At 64.0% G+C, this 17,497-nt stretch overlaps 1 protein-coding gene across 1 annotated transcript in view; it reads left to right on the top strand.

Moving 5' to 3' along the window:
- Positions 1-17,497, top strand: part of NOTCH1 (notch receptor 1) — a 49,347-nt gene that overhangs the window by 12,575 nt on the left and 19,275 nt on the right. The window contains exons 3-13 of the mRNA XM_046652032.1: positions 8,113-8,375; positions 9,017-9,355; positions 11,618-11,740; positions 12,236-12,469; positions 12,921-13,076; positions 13,246-13,431; positions 13,771-13,884; positions 14,715-14,828; positions 15,119-15,352; positions 15,430-15,540; positions 16,203-16,395. Of these exons, the coding sequence (XP_046507988.1) occupies positions 8,113-8,375; positions 9,017-9,355; positions 11,618-11,740; positions 12,236-12,469; positions 12,921-13,076; positions 13,246-13,431; positions 13,771-13,884; positions 14,715-14,828; positions 15,119-15,352; positions 15,430-15,540; positions 16,203-16,395 (2,067 nt within the window). The remainder of the gene's footprint in view (positions 1-8,112; positions 8,376-9,016; positions 9,356-11,617; positions 11,741-12,235; positions 12,470-12,920; positions 13,077-13,245; positions 13,432-13,770; positions 13,885-14,714; positions 14,829-15,118; positions 15,353-15,429; positions 15,541-16,202; positions 16,396-17,497) is intronic.

A 17,497-nucleotide genomic window follows, 5' to 3' on the forward strand; every position in this document is an offset into this window, starting at 1 on the left:
AGGCTCCCCGATTCCCAGGCTTCTCCCCCAGAACTCCCCCCCGCCCCCGCCCCGAGTGTTGTGTTTCTGCTGAGCTCGTGGGGATGTAAGAATGCATTGTCTGCTCCGCCGCGCCCCCCACCCCACCCCCCCCCAGGTTGGGAGGGTCTAGGGAGATCAGGTGGTCAGGCAAGAAATCCAGGCTGCCCAGGCTGGGCCACTGAGCTGCAGCGGACACACCCCCTCCCTCCTCAACCCGTGGAGCTCCTGCTGGCCCCTTAGCTGCCTCTAGCGGGGTGGCCCTGCTCTGACTGTCCCCGGGTGGCTGGTGGCTGGCCCCTGTCGGTGGCAGGAGAGATGAAGAGCTGAGTTTAGATCCAGGCGTTCCTGTAGGCACCACCTGCCCCGGCCCGTGTGTCCCTCCAGGGCTGTTTCGAGAATCCGGTGACATGAAGCCAGCAGAGACCAAGTACAAGTCTGGCGTGGGGGTGACCTCAATTTCTTCATTTTGGGGCCCATGTCAGGGGTCCTTGGTTTCCTCCTACTGCATTCTAGACGTTGGGCACGGAGTCAGGACTGCCCGAGTGTCCACCCTGGTTGGCCGAGGGAGGACGGGTGTGTCCTTTCCCCACGCCCCCGGAGACAGCATCTTCTCCTGTGAGCAGAGGTGAGAATTGCTGGAGTCGTTTCTGGCTTTGGCTGGAGCTCAGTCTGCACTTGCTCACTTAATTAATCGAGTTGTGGATTAAGCCCTCATGCAGCCCCGGGCCGCCTTGCCTATTGATTCCTTCATTGCATCAGGGCATCTGGGGTTGCAGGGCCGGGATCCGCCCTGCGTGGGAGCAGCGGCCCCCCGTAGTTGTGGGGATCCCTGCCTGGCGGTGGGGGGGGCGGGTGGCAGGCTCAAGAGGGTCGTCCATGTGGGTCTCAGGTGGCAGGCATTCAGGAGAGCCCAGGGGAGGACGCACATTCCAGCCTTGTCTCCAGCTTCGGGCCGCATCTTTTGGGGGACTGGGTGGGAAATTCTCCCCACTGGGGAGGGCAGCAGGCGTTTCTCATGCCCAGCGGCCGGCCCGTGGGGCTCTCTCATGACAGCTGCTTCCTGGGAGAGCCTGTGTTTGCTGGCCGTGCCTTTCGCAGTGTTGGGAGGGGCTGGCCAACCAGCGGCCCTCCTGGCCCCACGCTGGGCCTGGGTGGCCTCTGCCTGCTGCAGCTGGGCCATCTCCGGGAAGCTACTTGACCTCCGCACTGACCTCGCCTTTCCGCCGCTTCAGACGGGTTCGCCACTTCCCACGTCGTCGGGGGTGGGGCAGCTCTGAGCCGCTATGAGCGACGTGGGGGACAATGAGCGTTGAGGGCATTGTTTTTGCTGCAGTGGGAAAGGTGGCTTCCCGGGAGGACAGGTTCCGTCCCCCACACAAAGGGCTTTCCCGGAGCCGGGGAAGGAGGCCGTCACTCTTCCTGCACTTCCTCTTTCCAGCGTATTTTAAACCATCCAAAAATGAAACTTGGGAAAAAGATTCAAGACAAAAGAGCTGAGAGTGCTGTGGGCAGCTGTTTGGGCAGAAAGCCTGGCCCCCTGGCCCATGGGCATGCCCCCCACTGCCTGGACCCCCCCAGTTCCTCCTCTGTCTGCCGCTGCCGTTGTGCTCGGCGGAGCAACTGAAGTTTGGGATTGGGGTCTGCCTGCACTGGGCCTCGTGGCACCTTATCTGGGCCCCTGCAGCCCCTATGCCCCTTTCCTCCTTCCTGAGGCCTGGGAGTCGGGGGCAGGGCCCCCTGCACGGCTTTGAGCTGCCCCAGCCCAACGGCCGGCTGCAGAGGCTGGAGGGGAGACCACAGATCAGCCAGGTGCTGGCTGGTCCCTGCTATAGTGACTTCCTGGGGCAGGTGGGGCCACAGGGTAGTGGAGGCAGCAGTCCCACACTGCAGGCCCCAAATGTGCACAGGGCTGCTCCAGGCACACACACACCTGGTGCACTACAGCCCCCAAATGTGCACAGGGCTGCCCCAGGCACGCGCATACACACCCATGCCCGCTGACTGCTTGTTGAGGTGAGGGAGGGAGCCAGAAGCAGTAAGGGGAGAAGATGAGAAGACGAGGAGGTTGTAGAGGGCCATCCTCCGGGTGCCTCTCGGAGCCCAGCAGTCAATGGCCAGGGTCCTAGCCCATGCCTTGGACCGGTTTCAGGACGGAGGCTCCTGGGGACTTATGCTGTGGCTGTTTGTGCGGGGGGGCTTCGAGGAGGTAAGGGCAAGGGGCTGTGAGGAGTTACTTGGGGCTCGCTCGTCCTGGTTCCCACATCTCCCAGGGGCTTTCTTTCCTGGAGCTGAGCTGTCCTGGCTGTTTCCAGTGGGAAAGGACTCCAGGACCCCAGGTGGGGCATGGTGGGCGTGGCCGGCAGAGGTCACCAAGCCCCCCCCACCCAGCCTTCCATGAGCTCATCATCCCCTAGCAGTCCGTGCCTCCTGGAAGGCAGGCGGCCCCCTGGGATGTGGGGGGACTTGGATGGGCCTTTACCCAAGGAGGGGCTGAGGTCCCAGGACCCACCCCCCAGCCTTGGCCAGGGACAGAGTTGGCTTCCTTCTCCCTACCAGCTCTAGGGCAGGAGTCTGGGGACCCAGAGCCTCCTGCCCCTCTGACCTGCTCTGTCCTGGCCTTAGTCTCCCCCTTTGGCAAGGGGGCAGGAGACTCTTCTGCCCAGTCTGCAGGTGGCCCCCTTTGCCTGGACTGGGACATGGGTGGTTCTGGTCTCCCCGGGCCAGGGGCCTCAGAACCTCCTGGCCGAGCTGCCCGGGGTGGGTGGGCGGGCCTGCCTCCCTGGCGGTGGCCCCTGGCTTTGTGCCTGGTGTCGGTGGTGCTGGGGGAAGGCAGTGGGCCTCAGTGGGACTTTGCTTGGCAGGACTAGGCTCTGAGGGAGGGCCAGGGCAGCACTAAGCCATCCACGCTCCCCCACCCCTTGTCACCTGCAGGCCCCGGTGACTTTGAGTTGGTTGGAGTACAGAGCAGGAGCCCAGAGACCCCAGACTCTCCTTCCTGGACAGAAGGCTCATGGAGGGAAAGCAGTGCTGGGTTGGGGGCGCTTCTAGGCAGGCACTCCGCTGCAGGCAGAGCCGGGGCCTCCGGCTATGGCAGGTGGGACCCCCTAGGCCCTGCCTCCCCCAGAGCAGGCAGCTTGGGTGTGGGTATCTGGGGATAGCACCCCTTTACTGCTTGAGTCACCACTCTGCTGTGGGGGTGGAGGGGGTACCTGGGACTTCGGAGGTGGCAGGAAGATGGGCCGGGAGTGGGCGCTGAGATGGGAGGCCCTGTGGAAGGGCCAGTGGGGCGGAGTCCTGCTTTCCCTGCTAGCCCTGGGGGCGGGTCAGCCCAGGACAGGTGGAGCTGGTTCCGGACAAGACAGCTTATTACAGCCAGGTGACTCCTTCCACCAGGTGCCCCAGGGGTGCAGGCAGCAGGGCGGGGTATGCGAGGACCCGGGGGCATGCAGGGCTGTCCCTTACTGTGGGGAGGCGTGGCCCCCGACGTCCAGCCAGGGTTCCCTGCACGGGCTCTTCAGCTGCTGTCCTGGGGAAGGCCTGTGTCCCCGCGGCTTTCCTTAAGCAGGTGCATGTCCCGTGTGCAGTCAGCATGTTCCCAGGGACTTGTCAATAAATCGTGGGGGAATCAAATCCAGTGTTGGCTATAGCACGAGTCCCCTCTGCCCAGGTGATCTGGTCACCAGCGATATCTCAGGTGTGCATGAGGGCCCTCTGTGAACACGTGCAGTCCCCTTGACCCCCCACTGCACTCACGGGAAACTGAGGCCCAGGCAGGCAGTGCCTGTCTGCGCCGGACAGCGGCTGGTGGCAGAGCAGGATGGAGGGTCCCCCCACCACCCCCAAAAGCTCCTCTGATGAACTGCATTTCACCTGTCCATTGGCGCAGCCCCCAGGAACATGTCCCCTGGGGTTTCTCCTGTGGATCGAGTGAGGGGTGGCATGTCGCTGACCCCCCTGCGGCCAGGGTGTGGGGCCCACACTCCACCACACTCTGCCCCGCTGGACCGTAAACTCCTTGAGGGCAGAACTAAGGAAAATCACTCCTCCCTACGTAGTTCTTCCCTTTCTCTTTCCTCGTTTGGGGCTGGGGCGGAGGGAGCTGTCATCTGTCCCCCGGGGGTGGCAGATGGCTGCTTAGCTTAGAAAGGAAAACAGCACAATTTAGAATTAGTCCTGGGTGAAAGGTCACAGCAACATCTGCCTCGGATGCTTGGATGCTTTCTGGAGTTGCATTTCTATGGAGCACGCTGGCGGGGGAGGGCGCTGGCGGGGGAGGGCTGGCCGTGCACAGTGGAAATGTTGAGGCCGGGAACAAAGCTTGAGGCCGGGGCTGTGGGACGGCAGGCACAGCAGCCATTTGGCACTGCTCCTCTGGCAGGCGTCTGCCGGAAGCCCGCCCCCTCCGCGGCCCCTCTCCTGGAGCCCCCTGCCCCACCTGTCACTCACCTGCTGCTGGCCAGGACAGGAGTGTGCGATGGGAGAGAAGAAGTGTGCAGGAGCAGAGGCTGGGTGACCTCCTTCAGGAGTGGGGCGAGGAATGGAGAGCCATCCAGGACCACTGTGAGCCAACGGTTCCTGTCCAGCTGTGGGAGGCTCACTCTTCCCGTCTTGGGTTCTGCATGCTGCCCCTGTCAGCCACCGACAGGAGGTGTTGCTGGGGTCTCTCGAGGCCCTGGCCTGGGCCCAACCTGGGAAGACCCTGAATTACAGAGCGGATGTGGAATGCAACTTATGGCCAAGCCTGGCTATCTGTCCCCACTGGGCACTTAATACCCAACCCGCCAGGACAGGTGTTGAGGACAGAATGGCGTGAGGGGCTTGATCACCAGTGCTGGTGGCCCTTGCCGTGTCCAAGCAGAGGCCTCACAGTCCCTCCCACCTTCTCAGGGAAATCTGGGTGCTGTGGGCAGAGGAGGCGACAGGCGTCTGTCTTGGAATCTCCTGTTATGGCCACGTTGGGAGACAGGTGCAGAGGAGAGAGAGGTGGCACGGGCTGGAGGCTGCCCAGAGCTGGAGCAGGAGCCCCGGAGTACGGGCAGGACTCCCCAAAACTGGGACTGGCCCAAAGCTGCCTCATGCCTGTCCCCTGGCCCAGACCCTGGTGGATGCACCTCGCACCCGGCACTCCCCAACCCCTAGGGCTGCCCCTCCCTCGTGGCCCTGTCTGTCCCGTAGCTGGGGTGCGGGTGGTGGCTGGCGGCCGTGCGCTGCCTGGGAGCCGGCCCAGGATGGGCAGCCTGCCTTCACGGCGGTGTCCACCAGGTCTGGGCGGGAGTGTGGAAGACAATGGGCCCTCTCAGCTGCCGCGTTCCCCCACAGAGGAGCCTCCCTGGCTCTTGCCCCGCCCGCCGGGGTTGGCGGCCCGCCGCGCCCAGCCAGGAGCAGCTGCCGCCCGCGTCCCCGGCCACAGGCACACCTGCTCCCCGGCCGCCCTTTGTCCATGCTGCCGACGCCTGATTTATTGGGTGTATTTTCCCTCTCGCTGGCCCGGCATAATACAGCCTCATTGGCTGGGATGCGCCTGGTCCAGGCAGATTCTCCCACAGTCCTCCACGTTGGGGTCCCTATGTAGGCTGGACAGCAGCGGAAGAGCGAGAGGCTGTTTGCAGGGACACTGTCCCGTGGCTAGAGGGTCCAGGGTGTGCGTCTGGGCAGGACCTTCTGGTCCATTTGAGGACACCTAGCACATCTCGACACATTGGGACACTGAGCAGGGGATTGCTTTAGTGGTGGGGGCTCTGGAGTGCCCCCCCGGGAACAAGTGACAAAGGCCCAGCCCACGTGAAGGATGGCACTGGGCAGCTTCGTGTGGATTCCCCCAAAGTTGAGGGTGGGCCTGTGCTATCTTACCCACCTGGGTGGGCTTCCCTCCCCTTGGAGCCGGCAGGACAGGGGCCCTGCACAGAGGGCCAGAGGGAGGTATGGACAGGGCAGGCTCCCATCTCCCTTAGATGACCAAGCTCTCTGTCCAGCACCCACTGCCTGCCCGTTCCGTCAGCGGCTGGGAAAGAAAAAAGAGCCTCTTTTCCAAGTGGGAGCAGTAGCCAGCTCCTGACTGACAATGGAGGGCATTGATAGGTTGGGGGAGGTGCTGCCTCCATCCCCCCCCGCAGCCCCCCCAGCACTCCGGGTTCCCAGTGCCGCTCAGGCCAGGACCGGGCGGCCTGTAACTGGATCTGTGCGCAGTGGGGGCCACGCCACCTTCCCCAGACTCTTAGATTGCGGCCTTGCAGGAGCCCACGGTGCCAGAGCAGTCGGCCACACTGCGGGGGCATGCTCCCGGGGTCCGTTCCCTCCACAAGGAGCCAGCTGCCCCCCTTCCTGAGTCAGTCGGGTGGGAGCCACTGCTCAGGCCTGACTTATGCCTTGGGGTGGGAGGGGGACAACTTATTTTCTTTAAGCCAGTTGGTTTTAGGACTTTTGGCTTCTGGCAACAGATGGTGGGCCAGAGTGGCCATTTTGCGTGCCCCCTGCCCAAGCTGTAGCCACAGATAGAAGCCCTGAGGGAGACGGATGCCTCCCAGGCCGCAGGAACAGGGGGGCAGCCCAGCTGCTGAGAGACACACAGACCCTGGCCCCCGCACACCGCCGCCTCTCCAGGGTAGGGCTTTTCCAGGGGCCGCCTGGCGTGCAGGTTTGGCTTGGGCCCCTGGGGCGGGCAGGCCTTTGTCAGGGGTGCTAGTGCTGGGGGGCAGCTCCCTCCTGGTGGGCTTTGGAAGGCCAGATGGTTCCATCCTCAGGAGAGCCCCCTCTTCATCCAGGGGACCCAAGGCTCCCCCCGACCCCTGGCCGCCAGGCAGGAGGAGGCCCTGCCCACTAAGTGCCCGGAGCTGTGGGCGCGGCGTCAGTGCTGCCTTCCCAGGCCGCCGTGGGCCGGGGGCACGTTCTGCCTCAGAGGCTTCTGGCTGGGAAGAGCCGTGCCTGGCTGGTCCCAGAGCCTGTGCTGAGCTTTCCCGCGAGTACGAGGCTATGAGGTAACTTTAGCAGTCAGTTTACAGCCAGGCTCTAGAAGCTGGACCAACAGGTGGCCGAGTGGGCTCCTGGGTGGGGGAGGCAGGCACTGAGCCTGTCCTTGCAGGGAACACGTGAGACCAGGCGGGGGGCTGTTCCTGGCGAGCCTGAGCAGCGTGTTCTGGGGGAGGACACAGACCTGCCAGACATGGTGGCCCTGGGCCCCCCGGCCAGCTCACAGAGCTCAGGGAGGGCGCTCCTGCTGGCCGCCTGACTCCTCCAGCTGTAAAGAGGGTCCGTCTGCCCTTGGCTGATGCTGGCTGGATGTCTGCTCTGAGGACTTGATCCGAGGGGAAGAGCTGGGTGTGGGCACTAAGTGAGGGTGGGGAAGGGGTGCCAACCTGCATCCCAGCGAGATCCCCGTGGTGTAAGACCTCTGACAGGAAGGGTTCCGCCTGGAAAAGAAAACGGGAAGCCGATCCATCCGCTCTCTGGAGGCCTTTCCCCATTCGCTGTCGTCTTGGTAGTGAAAGGAGAGAAAAGCTGTGAACTCTTTATTACCCAAGTAATGCATATTCATTACAAAAGAGCTAGAGAGGAAAAAAGCAGGCAAGCCCCCAAAACAAAAGATTTCAGAGTGGCCGTTCCCGTCCCCGGAGAATGGCTCTGACTGGTCCTCATGGCCCCTTCTCAGTGGCTCATGGAGGTGCAGACATGGACGCCTACACGGGTTCTGGAATCCCGGCTGCCCATTCTGGTCTCTAGCCCGTTCCCCCAATTAACATAATGATTCTTTGCTTTTATTGAGGGGAAAGTCACTTAATATAAAATTAACCACTTTATAGTGTGCAGCTCCGTGGCATTTGGCACATTCTCAAGGTTGTGCAACCACCACCTCTATCTGGCCCCACAACGCTTCCACCGCCCCTCAAGGAGCCCCAAGCTCCCCCGACCGCCCTGCCCGAGCAGTCGTCGCCCAGTTTTGGAGCCTGCACCCAGTTGTGCTTGCCACCTGGGGTGGGGCCCGGCAGCCACTGCGCTCCTGGGGGGCAGCTGTGGCCCACCGGGGGCCGGTGCTGGGCAGCGGAGGCGGGTGCTCGCGGAGCTGGTGAAACTAACAGCTCTGGCATGTCTGCACAGCTGCAGCGGGGCCTTCGCGGGCCAGCGATGCCAGGCGCCCAACCCCTGCCTCAGCGCCCCCTGCAAGAACGGCGGGACGTGCCACATGGTGGACCGCAGTGGCCTGGTAGACTATGCCTGCAGCTGCTCCCTGGGCTTCTCCGGCCCCCTCTGCCTGACCCCACAAGACAACGCCTGCCTCGCCAACCCCTGCCGCAACGGTGGCACCTGCGACCTGCTCACGCTCACCGACTACAAGTGTCGCTGCCCCCCGGGCTGGTCAGGTGAGTATGCCGGCGGGCGGGTGGGGGGACAGTGGGGTGGCGCTCCCCAGAGGCCCATGTAACCTGATGTGCTTAGCAGATGCCAGACCCCTGCCTGTGCGGCTGGGAGGGGGTCCAGGGCATCCGTCAGGCCATTGGGGTCCTTGATCCAGAATAGCTCCAAGCCCCCACTTGTTGCCCCTTTCCAGGCCTGAGTTGTCCGGTTTTCAGCAGCCCGCTGCAAGGCCCCCAGCCCTCGTTCCCTGCCTCTGTGTGCAGCCCGGTCCCCACCTTCTGCGTCCCAGGGCTGCCCTAGCCCTGCATCAGCAGCCATGAGCTGGGGCAGGGCACTAGAGCATTGTTTTTAAGAGTGTGGGCTCTCGGGGCAGACAGACTGGGTCAGGTCTCAAAGGCCACCTCACCCCACACTGGCCGTGCATCCTGGGATGGTTGCTCAGTGTCTCAGAACCTCGGGTCCCTCGTCTGCAGAAAGATGGCTATGTCCGGCAGCTGCAGCGTCCTGAGGATAAAGACGTGATGCTGTTAGGTCTGTCCCAGGCTGCCTCCTCCATGGCGCCTGGAAGCTGCCCCCCAGGCTCTGAAGGCCCTGGCCATGGGGAGCAGGAGGCCAGAATGACCCTCTTGGTCCCCTTGCCCACCAGGGAAGACGTGCCAGCAGGCTGACCCGTGTGCCTCCAACCCCTGTGCCAACGGCGGCCAGTGCCTGCCCTTCGAGGCCTCGTACATCTGCGGCTGCCCACCCGGTTTCCACGGCCCCACCTGCAAGCAGGACGTCAACGAGTGCAGCCAGAGCCCGGGGCTCTGCCGCAACGGTGGCACCTGCCACAACGAGGTCGGCTCCTACCGTTGTGCCTGCCGTGCCACCCACACCGGTCCCCACTGCGAGCTGCCCTATGTGCCCTGCAGCCCCTCCCCCTGCCAGAACGGGGGCACCTGCCGCCCCACGGGGGACACCACCCATGAGTGCGCTTGCCTGCCAGGTACGACCCCGCGGCCTCCTGCTCTGGGTGCAGCCATGTCCCCCACTCTCAGTGGCAGCCCCCGAGGGAGGGCCAGGGCTCAGGAATGGGGTGCCAAGCGGAATAGAGAGCCAGGCAGGCAGGCCAGGTTGGATGGTGTGTCCCACTGAGCACAGGAAGTTAGGAGGCACCCCTGCGTCTGGTATGTTAGTGGGTCTGGAATAGTGAATACCACTAGGAGGAGGTGCTACCACAGTCTGTGCCCCCCTCACCCACTTCTGCCCAGGGTAGGGCCTGCTGTGACCAGACAGCTGGGCCCGTGACCCCCAATTCTCCTCCCCTGTGCCAGGGAGCCAGGGTCCCTGCAGCCCCCTGGCAGGCTCCTCAGTGAGATACAGCCTGGGTGATCTGGCTGGATGGGCATGCCCTCGCAGCCCCTGGCCCCTTGTCCTGGGGCAGTGGCACAAGCCTGCCCTTGAGTCCTTCTCGTCTGGCGTTCTCCGGAAGCCATGTGTGAGCTGCAGAGCTCACCGCTGCTGCCGGGGCACCCTGCTTGTGCAAGCCCGGGGCTTCCCCTGTTTGCCGGGGTGGGGGCGGCAGGGCTGGGCCGGGCTTAGCCGTCACTTCCCTTCTCCTGGCCCTACTCGTCTCCCGTGGGAGGGGCGGAGGGGATGGGCAGGCTTGGCCCCCAGGGGCTCCGCTGTTCCTGTGGTACCTATCAGTCTTTCCGCCATAGTTTTTATTTGAGTCAGTTTTGCTGCTGATGATCTAAAAATAATAATAGTGACGAAGAGCTTTGGAAACCTCTAGTCTGTCAGCTGCACACCATGCGGTTAGGCCGGAACAGGGGAGGGGATCAAGGAGGGGGAACAAGGAGGAGGAGTCGGTGGGAGGAGTCGTGGCGTTTGCGTGCTGGCGGGGCACAGGACCCACTGACCCGGAGGTGACCCAGGGTTGTCCCAGCCCCCACGCCGCCCTGGCCCAGCCCAGCTCCTACAGAGGGGAAGTACTCTGCCTGCCACCATCCGCCAAGCCCTGGGCCTCTGCGTGCAGACGCCAGGCACGTGCATTTCCTGTGTGTTGCTGGGTGCTGCCCTCACCACCTGCCTGCCCCAGCACTGCGCGGCCCTCAGCTGTCTCTGGGGGGTCGAGGGCTGGGCCCTCTTGCCAGACCCAAGTTTGGGCTCTGGGTTCATATGCTGTCTTGGTGGCCATGTGACCAGGCTTAGAGTCTCACGTCTGGCCACATGGGCCAAGAGGGACCTGCCCTCGTGGGGCCATGGGGAGGGCCGGGGGGGCGGGGCATCCTGCCCTGTGAGCCCCACCCCACTTTAGAACAAGACCCTCCGAAGTGTGGGGGGAGTGGCATGCAGGACCCTCCACCACATGAGTGGGGACTGGAGCTGGGCTCTCATTGGGGTGCTCCCCCCAAACCACTGTCCTGTTTGCATTTTCGCTCTTCCTGGCCTCCTGCTCTTGCTCCAGGGCAGCTGGTGGGTGGGGGGGGGCTCAGAGGGAGGGGCTCCAACAGCTTGGTTCTCCAAGGGTGGGAGAGGTTCAAAGGCACCCCGGGAGGGGCATTAATTAGTAACCGGCTGCAGGTTTGGCCAGTGCCAGACACACCTTTCTGGGTTGATCATTGAACCAGCGGGAGTTCGGTGGATTAATGGCTAACTGACTGGCCGTGGAGGTGATGGTGGAGGCCAGCCCCAGGCTGGGGGGAGGCGGTGGACACCACGCCTCTGATCCTGGGAGGTCTGCACGCCCCCGGGACTGCCCACCTGGGTGCTGCCCCTTCCAGATGCCAGCTCGGAGACCTCCCCAGCCCCAGGGCAGCCCCTGGAAGATGGGCTGTCCATGGCTGCCCACTGGGGTGTTGTAGAGAGCCCCCAGCGCAGTGCCTGGCTCGTGGGCAGCTCCGAGATACAGAGCCGCTGGGAACTCTGTTACACAGAAGGGTTTTTAGGACAGAACCTCCGGAACCTTGGGTCTGAGTCCCTGTCTGTTTGGCTGACTCTTGACTCCGTGATGCCTCAGGGAGGAGTGAGGGACTGGTCACAGGAGCGGGGGGGGCGGGGGGGGCGGGGGACAGGGCATGGACCCCCAGGGCCCCAAGTCAGCGGGCAGCACAGGGCTGTCGTGGCAGGCAGCTGTTCATCCAGAGTGGGTGTCATGGGTCCAGCCAGGAAGAGGTCAGAGCGCAGCGGGACGGGTGAGGGCCTTGGGCCATGCTCCCCGGCTCTGTGGGAGGGGCTGACCGGCTCCTGGCTCCTCCTTCCGCAGGCTTTACCGGCCAGAACTGCGAGGAAAATATCGACGACTGTCCAGGAAACAGCTGTAAGAATGGAGGAGCCTGTGTGGACGGTGTGAACACCTACAACTGCCGTTGCCCACCGGAGTGGACAGGTATGTACCGGGGAGGCGGCCTGGGCAGGGACGCCACAGAGGGGGAGGAGGGAGGGGTGGCGAGAGGCCCAAGAACCCGGGCCGAGCCGGAGGATGTGACCTGGCAGCCTCTCTGTCTGCGACTGGAGTCTGAGGCCCCCACCCCAGTGGTCGGCACAGATGTGGCATCAGCTGGTCTGTGTGGACCGTTTGCAGCCTGGCGCCGGGCAGCCCTGTGCCAGAATCAGGTCCCCAGGTTTGAGCCGAGCTCGCTGGGCAGGACATAGGCCCTGCCCCCTGGCGATGACAGGCAAGTGTGGACCCCAATGCACCGAGGCCCACAGTCAGAGCAGCGAGGTGGGAGCCTGCTCTGGTGCCGGGGGTGCCGAGGAAGGAGTGGTTCAGTCGGCCGGTATGTGGAGGAGTCCACCCAGGAAGCCTTCTTGGTGGAGGTGGACCCTGCTCCTCGTGGAGTGAGGGTCTCAGCCTGTGGCTGAGGGGTCCCGGCCCCCACAGGTCAGTACTGCACCGAGGACGTGGACGAGTGTCAGCTCATGCCGAACGCCTGCCAGAACGGTGGGACCTGCCACAACAGCCACGGCGGCTACAACTGTGTGTGCGTCAACGGCTGGACGGGCGAGGACTGCAGCGAGAACATCGACGACTGCGCCAGCGCCTCCTGCTTCCATGGCGCCACCTGCCACGACCGTGTGGCCTCTTTCTATTGCGAGTGTCCCCATGGCCGCACTGGTGAGCACCTGAAACCCGGCCGTGGGCAGGGTGGCCTAGTGGGGAGGCAGGTTCTGGCAGGTCTCGCTGCCCTCGACTGAGGGCCCAGGGCCACATGGGGACGGGGGTGGCGCCTGCCTCAGTGAGCTCTTGTGGGCCGGGCCTGGCGTGCACGACCTCGCTCAGACACACAGACCATGGGTCTTCAGGGCCTCCGAGGTTAACGCCAAAGAGGCCTTTCTGGAGTGAAGAGGCTAGGGGACCGGCCACGGTCGGGGCTGCTGGTGACAAACCTTACGAAACAGCCCGAGGGTTGTGGGATGCTCACCGGGGTCACTCAGTGGCATTGCTGTGGGAGGCCTCTCCCTGGGGAGTTGGACTGGGGTAGACCCGGCCCAGCTGTGGGCAGCTCACCGTTCCCAGGCCAGTGGCGGGAGGGGCAGTGCCCTGCTGACCGCGACCGCTTGCCCAGGTCTGCTGTGCCACCTCAACGATGCCTGCATCAGCAACCCCTGCAACGAGGGCTCCAACTGCGACACCAACCCCGTCAACGGCAAGGCCATCTGCACCTGCCCCTCGGGCTACACGGGCCCGGCCTGCAGCCAGGACGTGGATGAGTGCTCGCTGGGTACGCGCAGGGCTGGGTGGGCTGTGGGAGTGATGGCGGGGTGGGGGATCCATTGGGAAAAGCTCTGCTCTCAGAGGTTGCTAGTCTGATGGGGGAGGCAGGCTTGCCCCAGAGGCTGGGGTGCTAGAGCAGCCCCTCACCTGTGCTACACCCCCCACCCCCCGTGCAGGTGCCAATCCCTGTGAGCACGCGGGCAAGTGCATCAACACGCTGGGCTCCTTCGAGTGCCAGTGTCTGCAGGGCTACACCGGCCCGCGCTGCGAGATCGACGTCAACGAGTGCGTCTCCAACCCATGTCAGAATGACGCCACCTGTCTGGACCAGATCGGGGAGTTCCAGTGCATCTGCATGCCTGGTATGGCAGCCGGTCTCCTGCCTGTCAAGGTGGCACTGCCCGACACTGGGGAGAGGGGAAACTGAGTCAAGGCAGGCAGCTTCTGGCAGGGCCCCCGGCTGCATCTCTTCTCCCCTGTTCTCCACGCCTACCCAGACCACTGCCTCTGCAGGCACTGGGGGGAACCAAGGCCAAGCCCGCAGGGCACAGCCGAGAGCAGGGCGAGAGCTGGGTGGATGGTCGGCCCTGGGTGTGGGCCATTGCCTCTGCCAGCGGCCAGAGCTGGGCGTCACTTCTGTGTCCTGAGCCCTTGGTCGTGGTGGGGCCCCCCTGCACCCCCTCACTGTCCCCCACCCTCAGGCTATGAAGGCGTGCACTGCGAGGTGAACACGGACGAGTGCGCCAGCAGCCCATGCCTGCAGAACGGCCGCTGCCTGGACAAGATCAACGAGTTCCTGTGCGAGTGCCCCACGGGTGAGCCGGGCCCTCGGGGTGGCCAGCGGGAGAGTCCCCCGCGGGCTGGTCTGCTTGTGGGCCTGGGCCTCGTCCTGCAGGAGCCCCTCCCCTTCTCCCTGAGGGTTGCCGGGAGGGTCCCCCAGGGCTGGGCTGGGGAGCTGAGGGGTGTTTTCGGGCTTCCCTCAACAGGCAAGGCCAGGCAGGGCACCTGGCTGCGTATGCTCACTGGGGGTTGGGGTAACCCAGGGCCTGGGCACCCTCCTTCTTACTATTGGAGTTTTCTGGAGAGAAAGGTGCCGTGGGAGCAGCAGTGTGCTCCCCAGGCCCTGAGGAGCTTAGGCAGGAGGAGGCGCCGGCCTACCTCTCTGAGGATTCAAGGCTCGGCCAGGGGGGAGCCAGCCTGCCCTGTCCACCTGGCCTGTGATTGACACAATGGCTGAGAGGGCTTGAGGAGCCTGAGGGGGGGCCCAGTCTGTCACAGGGGAGGGCCGGGGGCACACCAAGCCCATAGAGGCATTGCAGGTCAGAGCCTTGGGCCTCCCGAGACGTGAATCAGCCATCCAGACACCGAGCAGGGGATCCCATTCACAGCCCAGCCCGGCTGTAGCCATGGCAACCGGAGCCAGTCTAGGGAGAAGGCCCTTCTGTGAGGGGACCAGGAGGGGTTTGACTCTAAGGGCAGGAGCTGAGAGGGGGCAGAAGAGAAATCTGGAGGATCTGTCGAGCCCTGGCCCAAGTATGTTCTGGGGGAGCCCATCCGGGCTGTCCCTGTCCTGGTCCAGCCGGGGCTCAGCCTTGGGGCCGCTGTGCTCATCACGTCTGACCACCACCCCTCTCCCCTGGCACAGGCTTCACCGGGCACCTGTGCCAGTATGACGTAGATGAGTGTGCAAGCACGCCCTGCAAGAATGGCGCCAAGTGCCTGGATGGGCCCAACACCTACACCTGCGTGTGCACAGAAGGTGCGGGGACGCCCAACCACAGGCCCTGGGAAGGGAGGAAAAGTGGGACACAGGGTCCTGGAGAGGGGCATGGGAGATGAGAGTCCCTCAGTCTTGGGTCACTATTCCAGGGCCAAGCACACGGCTCAGCTCTACCCTGGCAGCGGAGGGGTGTCCCTAGATAAAAGACACCCCATTCCTCTCAGGCGGGAGCACTGGTAACCCCCGATCTGGTTGGCGGTATCTCGGGGCAGGAACAGCCACCTGGCCAGGGAACACTGCCCTGAGCCCCCTGGGCCCCCATCCTGTAGGCTACACAGGGCCCCACTGTGAGGTGGATATCGACGAGTGCAATCCTGACCCCTGCCACTACGGGTCCTGCAAGGATGGCGTGGCCACCTTCACCTGCCTGTGCCGGCCCGGCTACACGGGCCACCACTGCGAGACCAACATCAATGAGTGCCACAGCCAGCCGTGCCGCCACGGGGGCACCTGCCAGGACCGTGACAACGCCTATCTCTGCTTCTGCCTCAAGGGGACCACAGGTGCCTGGCCAGGGCTGGGCGGGAGGGCAGGGGGCTCGCGGCTCCGGAGCTGATCGCCATGTGTCCTCCACCCCCAGGACCCAACTGTGAGATCAACCTGGACGACTGCGCCAGCAACCCCTGCGACTCGGGCACCTGTCTGGACAAGATCGACGGCTACGAGTGCGCCTGCGAGCCGGGCTACACAGGTGAGCGGCCCCAGGGGCTGGGGACCAGCAGGGCTCTGTTCCTCCTAGCCCTTGTCACGGCCTTGCCACAGGGGCCAAGTCTGTGCTCAAGGTCAGTGATGGCCTTAGGGTCCCGACTGGCCCGGTCTGGGGGCCTGAGGGCCGGATGGCCCCACTATCAGGCTTCCAGCCTCAGCCCCCTGCAGCAGAGACCATGGGAGGACTGGGGCTCTGGCCAGTGCGGGGATGGGCATCTTTGGGCCTCTTGTCCCTGCTAGAGTCAGCCCAGCAGGCCAGGAGCAGAGCCAGGCCTCTGGGCACACGTTTGGCCTCTGCCGTCTGCCCCCGAGCAGGTCCGTGGCCTTTCTGGGCCTCAGGTTGTCCTCACTCAAGGCAGATGACACAGTCTCTGCCCCTGGGGCAGCCGGGAGGAAGACTCATGTGAGTGCCCGTCAGCGCCAGGCACAGAGCGCAGGGCCCACTCAGCTCACTGTCATGTGACACGTCTGCCTCCGGTCTACGCCTCGGGTGAACTCGGGGAGAGGGGTTGGTTCTCATCCTGGGTTCAAGAGGGAGAAACTGAGGCTCAGGGGGACCAGAACCTGCTCACCAAGACCCCTCCTTCTCGTCCTCTTCTGGGGGCCCCTGGGCGTGCGTGTCTGAGCCCCTGCCCCCACCCGCAGGGAGCATGTGCAACATCAACATTGATGAGTGTGCTGGGAACCCCTGCCACAACGGGGGCACCTGTGAGGACGGCATCAACGGCTTCACCTGCCGCTGTCCCGAGGGCTACCACGACCCCACCTGCCTGTCCGAGGTCAACGAATGCAACAGCGACCCCTGCATCCACGGGGCCTGCCGGGACAGCCTCAACGGGTATGCAGTGTGGGACAGGGGTGCAGGGGCATGTCCTCCCCGCCAGTCTGCGTCCATGGAAGCTCTGCCCCAAGGGAGGCAGCTTGTGTGGTGGCCAGCCAGGGTCAGGCCAGGGAGGCACCTGTGCAAAGCTCCGGAGGGGCCAGAAGTGGTAAGCCCAGGCCGGGTGGGTGGGTGTGCCCCAGGACAGATCCGCCATCTGTGCCCCAGAGTGGGCCGTCCAGATGCTCACTCAGCCCTCATCTCTGCCCGGCGCTGCCCTGGGCTGTGTGTCGTCATTGGCATGACAGCAGCTCAGGAGGCAAGTCTCAAACGATCCTTATAACACGTTTGCACAGCTGACACCTCTGTGATGCAGACGTGATGAGAGATAAACATGTTGGTCTATATTTTGGCTCTTGAAACAGCTCCGATTTATAAAAGCAGAAGGAGCATCTTTTAATCATAACAAGCCTCTTTCAGCCCCGCCTGAGTTTACGTTAATGAGATGGCTGAGGTCGCCTGCGGACGGGGGCTGGGTGGGGGGACCAGCCTGTGATTAGAGGGCCCCACCTTTCAGGAGGGGAGGGGGCTGAAGGTCCAGTTAGTCACCAAGAGCCAGTGACGTGATCAAGCCGCGCCTACGAGCTGAGCCTCCGTAAGGCGCTGACTGGAGGAGCCGGGCTTCTGGGTCGGGGGCCCGTGGTGGCGCTGGGAGGGGCACGCTGCCGAGGGCCGGAAGCTCCAGGCTCCCTCCCACCTGGCTGTGCCTGAGTTTCACCTCTGTTCTAAACCACTAGTTTAGTGAGTAAATGTCTCCCGGAGTTCTGGGAGCTGTTCTAGCAAGTTCTTGAACTTGAGGAAGGGTCTTTGCATCCGCGATTCGGTGAGAAGAACAGGTGACAGCTTGGCCTTGTGTTGGCGTCTGACTTGGGGTAGTCTGTGGACCGAGCCCCTCACCGTGGGGTCTGTGCTAACTCTGGGTGGTCAGTTCCGGAAGCGAACGGTAGGCCACCCAGCTGGTGTCCTGAGAGCTGGGGGCTTACTTGGGGTGGGAAAAGCCCCACATACGGCGTCAGACATATTAGGGTCTAGTGTAGAAACGGAAGCTTCCCTTTGGATT

The sequence above is a fragment of the Equus quagga genome, chromosome 1 (genome assembly GCF_021613505.1).
Source record: "Equus quagga isolate Etosha38 chromosome 1, UCLA_HA_Equagga_1.0, whole genome shotgun sequence".
NCBI classification, from domain to species: domain Eukaryota; kingdom Metazoa; phylum Chordata; class Mammalia; order Perissodactyla; family Equidae; genus Equus; species Equus quagga.